General features: G+C 38.6%; 1 protein-coding gene across 1 annotated transcript in view; it reads left to right on the top strand.

Moving 5' to 3' along the window:
• Nucleotides 1–13,091, top strand: part of O-fut1 (O-fucosyltransferase 1) — a 33,004-nt gene that overhangs the window by 3,592 nt on the left and 16,321 nt on the right. Inside the window, exons 3-4 of the mRNA XM_083138707.1 lie at nt 2,082–2,205; nt 4,847–5,038. Coding sequence (XP_082994833.1) covers nt 2,082–2,205; nt 4,847–5,038 — 316 coding nt within the window. The remainder of the gene's footprint in view (nt 1–2,081; nt 2,206–4,846; nt 5,039–13,091) is intronic.

Consider the following 13,091-nt stretch of genomic DNA (forward strand, 5'->3'; position numbering starts at 1 on the left):
TAAGTTTGGTTAGGTTAAGCAAGCATAGTTAAAAAAAAAAGGTGTTGGAAACACTGACAGGGGGTTACGTCATCAAACGTATGCAGCATCCGGTTCACGTAGGGAAAGCAATGTGCGTCGGTGAGATATTTCTCTTGAAAAATACATGATTTTCCAGTCAAATAGATTCCACGATGAAAGAAAATACCTCGATGAACGTTGGAAACCTTATAGAAACTAATTTCCGTAAGTAGTTTATTCTGTAAAAATAAAGAAATGTGTCTCCGATATATGAAACTTTTACCAGTTAGATTATTTCAGGGATGAATAGCCATGGAGCTACTTCTCAAATTTGTAAAAACTTGGTGAGCTATGAAGAGTGAATTTAGTTTTTTACAATAATTTCTTGGTTCATAAAAGAAGTTTAGGGAAGCAATTTAGGTATAAATACACAGATAGAGTAATGTAAAATGTATGTCATACTCATTAAACTTCGATTTGCATATTTAAGTAGAGAAATCTTTAAATCTTCACGTATACTAGTTGACAGATCAATTTAGATATATTGTTTCTTCTCACAGCTGCACTATTCAGTGGGTCTATTAGCTCACTAATATTGATATTTATAGTTTGTCAAAATAAACTAAGATACCAACAGTTGCGTGGACATGACTGCCATGCATTTTAGCTTCAGTGATAAGAACTCAAATATTGGATATTTTTACTAGCATTAAGTGTTCTTGAGTGTCAGTGTTTTATAGTGCATAAGACTGAGAATGATTCAAGTGTGTTTGAAGATTATTGTTGTTATTGATTCTCAAAATATTGAACACCTGTGATGGGTGTGCAATCAGCATGAAGATGCGACTTTACAAAAGTTTCCCACCAAGATCACCGACAGCATCTGCAATGTGCAGCCAACCATGCACAGGCCACTAAAAATATATCTGCGAACTACCGCTAGATCTCGATTGATGGTTCTGTGATACATTGGTTAGTTGTTCTTAGCATTTTTATGATTTGGCACACACAGGAGATGTACTATGTAGAAATTCCAGGGAAAATATACAGGCTTTACCAGGACTTGGACCTGGTTTTCAGGCATTGTGCTGCTGCTCTACTAACTGAGTTACCGAGCAAGCCCTGGTTTTTCTGTCACTTTTTTACGTGTGTGAAATTACGCTGGTTTGTTAGCTCAGTTGGTAAAGCAGAGATCCCGGTACAAGTCCTGATGAAGCCTGCATATTTCGCTGGATTTCTACATAGCATCTTTGTTTGTTTTGCTTACCTTAGAAGTTATGAATAGAGGCCGGATGTTAGGCAAAATGCCTATTCTTTATTGTTACAAATGTGATAAAAATGACTTAACACAAGTTCATGTCAGAGTATTAGGGTTTCGTACACAAAAGTTTATTTTGCCTATTTTCATGTATAGTGCCTATAAATGCCTAATTACCTGATTACTGAAATTAATTTGGCATTGCATTGAAACAATTGAAATGTACAATAGCCAATATTTTCTGAATGAGTTATACTTTCACTCTGTACCATAAAGATCCCACTTCATATTTTCCTTACATTTCCAAAACCGAAAACTTTATTCTAGAAGGATGTGTTTTTCCAAATTTGTGGCTTTTATTGTTACAGTTCACAAGAGGTATTTTTTTGTGACAGTGATATACACAGTACTCTAATCAGAATGTCAAGCATGTGTTATCTTCATTGTATTCGGTTCAGTTTCATGAAATGTAAATCCACATGTCTATTCAGGTGTGTTATCCTAATTAAAAGAGCATGATTTAACTGTGTATTTCATTTGGTAGTACCTTTTAATGCTATTTAAGTGCATATTTTCTAGATTTTTAGTGCCTAACATCCAGTCTAGTTATGAACTTTATTTCTGCTCCTGTACATGTACATTTTTTATAAAATGGAAAGAGGTTTCCAACTATGCAGTCTATGCGATAACATCCATAACCTGCTTTCCAGGAACAAATACCTTTGTCATCCATCACACGGAAATCAGACCTGTTCAAGAAACAACATAATTAAAATTATTTTTCTCTAATTTATCAGTTGAACGTGCACTTTTTCTGTTACAGAGACAAGTTCCCTTTGACACTTATTTTCAAGTGGAACCACTAGAAGAATTCCACAGAGTTATAACAATGGAAGCATTTATGGAAGGTGTTGCGCCCACTTTGTGGCCTCCGGAGAAGAGGATATGTAAGTTTATTTTCCTTCATTTAATTTTAGATTTCTTTCATTCGTGTAAGTATTATTTTGAAACAGTGTATTTTGATTTCTAGAAGCTGTTCTTGTTCTTGTATACGAGGTCCGACAATTAAGTAATGAGACAATTTTATATTGTCCCACATGTGCATTCTATCTCTGAAGTAACGTGTTCCTGATGTAGTGTGGTCCATAATCCACAACCTGGCAACACCTCCTGAACCTGCGATAGGTATGCTGGGAATTATGCTGCCATATCGTGAAGGAGGTGCAAGGGTGTCGTCACGTAATGGCTATGGAGCAGCGAGTGAACATCAAGTTTCGTGAAGGACATTCTGAAAACTGCTTGCGGGAATAAACATTTCTTGAATTCTATTGTTGTGGAGGACAAAACAGTGCATTTTTACTACAGTCCTTTTACGAACTAACAAATCGCTGAATGGAAGTCACTAAATTTACCAAGAGGCAAGAAAATGCAGCTCCCAAAGCCAAGGGTGAAGACAATGTTATGTTTTTTAATGATAGCAAAGACATTATTCATCATGAAATTGTTCCAGATGGTGAAAGTTTAATTGGTTGTTACTATTGTAGTGCTCGGAATGATTATGGAAGAGAACTGACCGTATCAGACCTCAGTATCCTGAACCGGGCAGTTGTTTCCTGCTTCACGATAGAGCAGTGGTTGTCTATGCATTCCTAGTCCAAAAACAAGTGAATGTGTTGAATCATTGTCTTTACTCCCCAGATTTATCTCATCTGTGATTATTTCCCATTCCCGAAAGTGAAGCTGCTGCTGAAATTAGGCACTTTTGATGAACACAGGACCAGCCAACAGGTTGTGACGTCCAATCTTCAAGTCATACTACATGAAGACTTGCAGATGTTGTATCGATCGTTGGCCAACCGTGCCAATTGCTGTATTGATGCAGGAGGGATGTACTTTTAGTAATAAACAAGCAATGTTCAATTATTTTGTTTCCTTTTCACAATATAAAATCTCTCATTACTTAATTGTCTGACCTCGTATGCCAATACAACTTCAGAAAGAAATATTTTCCAGGTTGGATTGATTTTGATGGAGTTTTATTTAAATTAGGTGATTATTTTTAAATAACTTTAAAGAAATAATTTATAGAATAACGTACATGAGTAATTTGTAGATTTCAAAATCACTTTTGAGAAAGTACATTAATCTCGTAATCATTCAATGATGTTTATTAGGCTCTAAAATAGGAAAAGCAAGGGGAAAAAATATATGTACTGGTGGGGTGAAGCTTATATGAAAGGAAAATGTAATATGTAAACTGTAAACGCACTTAAATTTCTCTTGATTTAAACTCCATTAATTTTTATAGGCAAAAATAGAAAAAAATGTGTAGGATAATGTATAAAATACTAATCATGTTGAACCGTAAATAGTGTAATTATCATTAAGCTGTAAATAAACATGGCAGCTGATATTTTGCAAACTATCATTTAAAAAATCAGCTACAAAGACTATGAAAAATATTTTAAGTTAACAATTATATAGAAGATCCAGAATGTTTTATTTTCACTGGAAGAAAAGTCACTGAAATTATTATAGTTTCATTAACACACTCGACAAATTTTTCCAAAGTAGGTTCATATATACAGTATCAGATACAAAAAGAAATGTACAGGGTCCAGCAACTAAACCTGATGGTTTAATTACAAATATATAACAAAACTCTTTAATGCAACTAAGTCAAGTTAATACATGTTGTACTACATCTCAATGCATTTTTGGAAAATTGCATGAGTGGCAGTTTCTTGACAAGGACAGTTCATTTTTTGAATGACTCCTCAAAGCAGAGACCCGAACTCGTTCGATGTTCTCTGGAGTGCTAACCTTACGATATCCACCAGGTGTTCTTGTCACTGCTGAAGCCGTCTCCTTGAAGTTCCATATCCACAGTAAAATCGTATTCCAACTGGGAACATGCAGATTACGGTGAATGTTAATGTGCCGATGGAAGGCACCACATATTCATTATGAAAAATGTTGCAACTGCAAAAACACTTTGTTATGCAGACCACTGCTCCATGCTGACTACATGCTGTTGTGCCAACCACTGCTCCATGCAACATTTCCACAGTTCCAAATTTGTTCGAAAATGGATTATTTTTTTAAAAAATTCAAGAATCAAAATGGCATGCTCCCCTTACAGGATATGTAGTACCCTTAGATATACAATTTCAGGATATGTAGTACCCTTAGATATACAACTCATGTAATATTTTTAGATTTTTTGAGAAATAATTTTTTTTAAAAAAAATATTTTTATTTGCTGTTCCAATGTTGGTTTTGGAGATATTGTTTGTTTATAATATGTAGAAACACAAGAAAAGATTCATCCATTTATCTATTTGTTGCGAAGATATTGCAATTTTAAAAATTTGACAGATCCAAACTGGCTGCTGCAAAGTCAACAGCTATATCTCAAGTGAAAACTAAAATAAAAAAAAATAAAAAATATGTAATTCTCAGATTCTCTCACAGTTTCACATATTTAAATTTCAGGAAAATCAGAGACTATGATTCCCACCCCTCTGCCTGTCTGGAGATGGATTCGGCCAGAAATGTTCCATGTATAAATTTTAATTTTTATTTTAGCATTCTGCTACATGAGTCGTGGCAAACCAGAAGGATGTGCTGCGAAGGAAGGAAATCCTTTTGGGCCATTCTGGGACACATTTAGTGTAGATTTTACTGGATCTGAATTTTATGCTCCTCTTCATTATGATGTACATCACCATGACATGGGAACAATGTGGAACGAAAAGTATAGTCCAGAGGAATGGCCAGGTAAAACTTTTATTTATCACTAAATCCATATAAATAGCATCTGTATTTCAAAAGTTACCTAACCCTAACTTAGATTGCTTACAACATGAAAATTGTAAGGGATATGTACTTCAGAATTTCCGCATTATCAAGCTTCTTCCACTCAGATGTTTAAAATACTTTTAATTACGAGTTTACATCATGTGGAAAATTTCAGAAATTTATTGTCTCGAGTCAGTGTGTTTTTTTTTTGTTTTTTTTTTCAAAAATATTTGTTGCAGGAGTGAAAAAGATGTAAAAGAACATTTGCAATTTCATAAATTGAAGTTGGTGACTGGTAACTTGTTAATCTGTACTTTCCAACAAGGAAGTGAAAATGTACACTTTTGGTAGTGGTGTATTTTTAATATTATATTGATTGGCAACATTATTCATACAAAACTTTTTTCAACAATTGCATGAAAAAATGGTAATTTTTCTCTGAAATCTTACTTTCACTTGCAAATTTTCTTCCACCTGCCAACACTATAAGCATATGCCACTGACTAAGTTGTCTCATGTCAATACAGCAGTGAAACATAGGGTGAAACTAAACCAGGGTAGCCAAGTGGAACTGAGTATCTTTTCAGTCCTATTTCAAGGGAAAACCATGAAAGCAGTTCCTAAGCCCACCTTTCATATGACCTCTCTGACTGCAAACCACAGATTATCGTACCATAATCATGAAAACATAAATTATTAAAAATATGAGTTGTAGCTTTCCTGGTGACGTGATTCGAACAAATGTTCTCGGGTTACCAGCCAGGTTAAATTGGAGTTAGCTTCCAACGTTTCAAGTATTACTGGACCTCACTAAAGCATTTGACAGTGTTCATCATGAACTGCTCTTAAGCAAATTAAAATACTACAATTTTTCACCTCCCGCTCTCCAATGGTTTAGATCGTATCTGAACAACAGACAACAGAGAGTATTCATAAACGCTGCCACGCCCCCCCTCTCTCGCACCCTGCCATTGGAAACTGGTGTCCCACAGGGATCCATTCTAGCCCCTCTCCTCTATGCCATTTTTACAGCCGACATACCTACCGTAATCAATCACAGTAAAGTTCATTTTTATGCAGATGACACTCAACTACAAATTCCTTTTCCACCGAAATCACCGGATGCAGCCTTAGCTTTGCTCAATGATGATTTATCCAACATAAATACCTGGTCTAAAAGTAACGGTCTAAAAATAAACCCACAAAAATCAACTTTCTCTGTTATTGGTTCCCGAAATAGTCCCTCTCTGATAAATCCTAACGAGATATGCATCAAGCTAGACACATCTATAATCCCTTATTCAACAAATGTGAAAAATCTAGGCGTCATTTTCGATGAACACCTTAACTGGGATATTCATGTACAAGAACAAATTAAAAAAGCTTACGCCATGCTAAGATCGCTGTACAGCTTTAAAGAATGCCTAAAAACCGAGATTAAAATGAGACTAATCCAATCACTTATCTTTCCTTTACTGGACTACTGCGACGTAATTTTCGGACCAAATCTATCCGTTCGAAACAAAACCAAAGTCCAAAATTCATGTTTCCGTTTCGTGTACCATATAAGAAAATACGATCATATCCTCCCAACCCTAAACGCAAACAAAATGTTGAACATGGCCAGACGCCGAAAATTACATCTGTGTTGTTTTATTCATAATCTTTTACAAACCAAAACACCTAAAAACCTATTCCAGAAATTAAAATTCAGAAGGGAAATACATGATTACAAAACAAGGGGAAAATCGAAACTTGAACTTCCAAAGCACACACCAGTGCTTTTCGCATAATCATTTACATATTCAGCTGCAAGAGCATGGAATGAACTTTCTCCTTCCATGACGTCCCTCACTAATCGCAACAACTTCAAAGACAAACTCAAAAATCTATTGCTAAATGAACAATATCTGTGTTCCAGCACTCACGAATAATAGCTCTCATTTCTGAACCAACTTCCTAATAACAAGTATTTTCATCTTAATTTTGCTTGTTTACTTTTCCCCTTACATGTTGCCAACCCTTAACGATATTTTGTCCTTTCTCGCATATTAAGAACACTTATAACATAACATTAATATTAATTTGTACTATTCTTAACCATATCACACTAAGCACAATTGTGTCAATTAATTTGTGTATCCTTGTGTGTATGTTTTCAATCTTTTTATTTTTATTATTATTTTAGTGTGTAGACGAGCCTTTGTTCTCAATTTTGTATTTTTTCTTTTTGTGTCTTCTTTATGTTTCTCTCTTTCTTCTTTGTTTGTTATTGTACAAACATTTAGTAGGTAGAATGTATTTAGTATGTATATGTATCCATCGGGGTTAGGTGGTAGAACAGCCGCAGGCTGAACCTCGCCCTTTAATAAAGGAAAATTGAAATTGAAGGGCATACATTGCTCTCATCTTCAGGAAATGTAGAAATGGAGACCAGTGTAGGTTAATATACATGACTATAATGTGGCGGGGTTTGGACTCTTGTCTTCCTATTGGCTCGTTCTGGATCCTGGTGTTCTCATTGGCTGGTGTCTTGTTTTTACTGAGGAGTGGTTCTAGGTGTGACTGAGCTGGAGTCTCATGTCCCTGTTGAGATTGGTGCTTTCCCGTGAAATGGCTATGGCTTTACCCGTCGGTCCCAGTAACCGGCACATTTGGCTATTATTTTGGTGTCGGCAAATAAAATCCTGTGTCCTCGGCGATGCTGTGTTCCACAAGTCCTGACTTTTCCGGTTGGAATAATCGGATGTTACGTTGATGTTCATTCCGTCGTTGCTCAATGGTGCATCCCGTTTGGCCTATGTATGGTGTCCCACACTTGCAGAGTATTCGGTATACTCCTGGAATGTGGAGTTCCATGTCATCTTTGACTGAATGGAGTAGGGCCTTGGTTTTCAGTGGCAGGCTGTGAATGGTGTTCACCCCGTGCCTGGCTAGAATTCTACTTAACTTCCCAGAAGTGCTTCCTATGAATGGTAAAACTGTTATAGTTGGGCGTTCCTGTCCTGTGTTGCTACTGTTAGAGGGGTTGTGCTGCGGTGCAGTGTCTGTCCTTGTAAGGGCCTCATCCTCATGTTCAGCTTCTCTGGGCTGTGAAGAATCAGTCCTTCTAAGGGCCACACTATTGTCCGTGCTTGGTCTCTGCTGAAGTGAAACTGCCTTGTTGATTGCCCTGTTGATATCTCTGATGTTGTAACCATTCTGCTGTAGACTGGTTCTCAGGCGAGTGAATTCTGATTGTAGATTCTCCTGGTCAGTGGGCTAGAGTGTTTAGAATGGCGAGGCATTGTGCTTTGTGATGAAAGCTATTGCCATCTAGGTAAAAGGTCAAGGGGGGGGGGGGTTTGTACACACTATGTTCGAGGGATTAGGATGTCCAGGAATGGGAGGCAGCTATCTTCTTCTATCTCCATGGTGAACTGGATATTTGAATGCCGTTTGTTCAGGAAGTCCAAGAAACTATGTAATGCCGGTCGTGCATGTGGCCAAATGACGAACGTGTCATCCACATATCTGTAGAAGCAGAAAAGTTGGTTGGGAGCATCTTTCAGTGCTTCGTGTTCAAAATGTTTCATGTAAAAGTTCGCGATCGCTGGTGAGAGTGGTGAACCCATGGCCACTCTGTCAGTTTGTTCGTAATATTTCCTGTTGTAGAGGAAATATGTGGAAGTTAGCGTGTCGTCATGAAGTCAGCCAAACCCTCAGGAGAGTCGTCCTACCAAAATCCAACATCACCAGAGAGGAACGAGCAGCCCTGAAATCACTCCGTTCAGACCCTGACATTACGATTCTCCCTTCAGACAAAGGAAATGCAACAGTGTTACTACCAACACTGGTCTATCGGGAGAAGATTGCAGAACTTCTGAGCAATCAGGCATACTGGGAACTACCGAGGGACCCCCACGGCAGCAGTGGAGCAGAAAACCAGCCGCCTCCTCAAGAAATCGGGCTTAATTGAAGATTCGCAAACACCTGATAGTGCATGGCAGCCAGACTCCCAGATTGTATGGCTTACCAAAAATCCACAAGGAGGGTGTCCCCCTGAGACCCATTGTTAGTGCTATGGCCAGTCCAACCTACAGAATCGCCAAATAGCTCACATCCCTGCTTCAACCTCTTGTCGGACAATGTGAACATCACATCAAGAACTGTGCTGAATTCGTCGAGGAACTGAAGAAACTCAAGATCTTCCAAACCGACATTCTAGTCAGTTTTGATGTAGTTTCAGTGTTCATCAGAGTGATAGAAGAAGATGGCTGCCTCCCATTCCTGGACATCCTAATCCACCGCAAACCAAATGGCACCCTCGGACATAGTGTGTTCAGAAAACCCACCCCCACTGACCTGTACCTAGATGCCAATAGCTTCCATCACGAAGCACAATGCCTCGCCGTTCTGAACACGCTAGTCCACAGGGCAGTAGCCATTTCTGATCAGGAGAATCTACAATCAGAATTCACTTGCCTCAGAGCCAGTCTACAGCAGAATGGTTACAACATCAGAGATATCAACAGGGCAATCAACAAGGCAGTTTCACTTCAGCAGAGACCAAGCACGGACAATAGCGTGGCCCTTAGAAGGACTGATTCTTCACAGCCCAGAGAAGCCGAACATGAGGACGAGGCCCTTACAAGGACTGATGCTGCACCGTAGCACAACCCCACTACCAGTAGCAACACAGGACAGGAACGCCCAACTGTAACAGTTTTACCATTCATAGGATGCACCTCCAGGAAATTAAGTAGAATTCTAGCCAGGCACGGGGTGAACACCATTCACAGCCCGCCACTGAAAACCAAGGCCATACTCCGTTCAGTCAAAGATGACATGGAACTCCACATTCCAGGAGTATACCGAATACCCTGCGAGTGCGAGACACCATACATAGGCCAAACGGGATGCACCATTGAGCAACGACGGAATGAACATCAACGTAACATTCGATTATTCCAACCAGTAAAGTCAGGACTTGCGGAACACAGCAATCCCGAGGGACACAGGATTTTATTTGCCAACACCAAAATAATAGCCAAATGTGCCAGTTACTGGGACCGACGGGTAAAGGAAGCCATACCCATTTCACAGGAAAGCACCAATCTCAACAGGGACATGAGACTCCAGCTCAGTCATGCCTGGAACCCACTCCTCCATAAAAACAAGACACCAGGATCCAGAGCGAGCCAATAGGAAGACAGAGTCCAAACTCCGCATCATTATAGTCATGTATATTACCCTACACTGGTCTCCATTTCTACATTCCCTGAAGATGAGAGCAACGTATGCCCTTGAAATGTTGGAAGCTAACTCCAATTTAACCTAGCTGGTAACCCGATAACACTTGTTCGAACCATGAATTATTACTTCACAATTTTTCTTCCTCTTTTTTCGCAGAAAAAATCACCAATGAGCCATTATTCCCCAATATTCTCATTTTTTTGCAAGCTTTTTTGTTTTTACATTAATTACTCTTTTATGTTAATTACACTTTCGCTGTACAGTCCTGGACAATACATAATATTTGCACAGAAATTAGTGCATTGTAAAGATTGTTTGGATTAAAATTTTAATAAACGTCAGATACTTTTATTAGAGCTCAGTGATGAACAAGTTGATCTACCTGCAAGAATATATTGAAATAAACTTACCTTCATTTTGTGTTAAGGTATTTGATGCCAGTTAAAGATTTTAGCTGTCACTTGCTTATATTTATACATATATGTATATTAGTGTTTGTTAAATATTAGTTTTCTTGTTTTAGTTCATGGTTGTTGCAAGCATTTAAACAGGTTTTTTTGTTTTTTATTTAACATTAAGGGAGAGTACACACTGTCCCTTCACAAGATATTTACATAAGTAATGAATGGATTGTGTGTTGTCCTCAAAAGTTACATCAAAAGCATGATTAAAAAATTGTAATAACCATTATTGCTATAATATCCGTAAAACTGAAAAGTACAATCACCATTAATTAGAATGAGTAGTATGTGTAATAGAATAACATCCACAAATCCAAATATTGATTTTAAACTTAACATTTTGGAATATAAAAATACTATAAAAGCAACACTTGAAAGAGATACTTTCACAAATGGTTGATTATTTATTGTATTTATTATTTATTGTAGAATATGTTCTATACGTATCCCTATATCCACATTTATGTGTATGTATGAGGTGGTTATAATTAAAGTGACGGTGTTCAGAGTGGTACAGCACGGGCTGTAATAAGAGTAGCAGTCTGAAACTTCGTAGATATGCTAATGAAGCAATGCGCTCGCGAATTATGCAAAAAAAAAAAAAAAGTTCCAATTCTCGCCACCAGGGTAAAAAATGGCGCTGTAAGCAGTCAAAACTTGGTATAGTTACAGGAAAAACACTATAAATCGCAGAAAACAATACTCTTTGTAATAAAATATCGCTACAATTTCACTATTCGAATTACATGAACATTACTAAAGGACAAAGCAACAAGCGTCACCAACAACAACCAGGGAGCTCACACAATGGTTAGGCAATGTCACCGACTTTGACGTCATAGTTACGGAAAATTCCACGTTTTGACTGCTTACAGCGCCATGTTTTGCCCTGGTGGCGAGAATTGGAACTATTTTTTTTTTTTGCATAATTCGCGAGCGCATTGCTTCATTAGCATATCTACGAAGTTTCAGACCGCTACTCTTATTACAGCCCGTGCTGTACCACTCTGAACACCGTCACTTTAATTATAACCACCTGGTATAATGTAAATATACATATGTATGTGGATGAGCTTATGGATGTGTGTCCATTAATATGTGTATGAATTTATTTCATTATTGCTTCTATCCTATTTGGTTATATTTTTTGTGAACAAATCCAATCGACATATGTATTCATGAGAAATATGATTTTATACTATATGGTTGTGGATTTATATATGGATAATTTATATAAGTATATATATTTTTTTTATGCAAGCACATCATTACTCTATGTTATATAAGTCAGCGGCGTATACTCTGGGTCATCTAGGTAATCGCAGATGACCCGACTGTTTTTATATATATATATATATATATAAAAATCAAATAAGGTAAAAGGAAAAACTCACCGGACAGTAAGAAAATTCAAAATTTTCGCTAATTTATAGCATCATCGGTGTGAGAAGAAACAGAAGACGGAACCGGAAGTTGGGGTCCTGCAGAGTTGCCAGGTCCCCATTGAAGAAGAAGCGGTGCGTAGAACGAAAAAAACACTGTTTCGTCACCAGGCTCGTCGTAAACTGTGAGTGTGTAGGATGAGTTGGGAGGGAGGGCGGTAGGGTGGGTGAGGGTTGGGCATTACTGGGTGGGCCTTGTTCAGGCCAGGTGGAGTGGTTGCACTCATGGCCGATATATAGGCCCTCTCCCATCTTTTGCGAACAGAGGTGTTGGCTGGTTGGGGTAGGAGGTGGATGATCGCTACCCGGAAGCAGTCGTTGAAACTGATGTTGTGGTGGTTGGTGTGGACGGCGACAGTGAAGTCCAGGTTGTGGGTGGAGGAGCGGTGGTTATTGATGCGGAGGTTGAGGGCCGTTGATGTTTCCCCCAGGTAAAAATCACCATAGATGTTGCAGGTGAGGATGTAGATAAGGTTTGAGGCATGGCAGGTCCCTTTGGGATGGAGGGTAAATTTGCCAGTGGCCGTGTGCACCTGGAGGGTGTGAGAAGTGATGAGGATGGGACAGGTCTTGCACCTGGGTCGGTTGCATTTATGGGCAGGGGGGGTGTTGGATGTGTGGTGAAGGAGTGTTGTGGACCAGGATGTTTTGGAGGTTAGGGGGGGCGTTTGAAAACCACCCTGGGTTTGTCGGGAAATATGTTTTTGGTTTCGGGATCACTGTGGAGGATTGGGAGAAGAGAGTGCAGTGTGTGCCTGATTTTGTTGAGGTGGGGATGATATTGGGTGATGAGTGCAGGTGGGTTGGTGGCAGCAGGTTTCTTGGTGGTAGTGGTATGTGAGGCAGCTCGTGATATTTGCTTGGTGACCAGGATGGAGGGATATCCACGGTTAA

The sequence above is a fragment of the Lepisma saccharinum genome, chromosome 1 (genome assembly GCF_977018435.1).
Source record: "Lepisma saccharinum chromosome 1, izLepSacc3.1, whole genome shotgun sequence".
NCBI classification, from domain to species: domain Eukaryota; kingdom Metazoa; phylum Arthropoda; class Insecta; order Zygentoma; family Lepismatidae; genus Lepisma; species Lepisma saccharinum.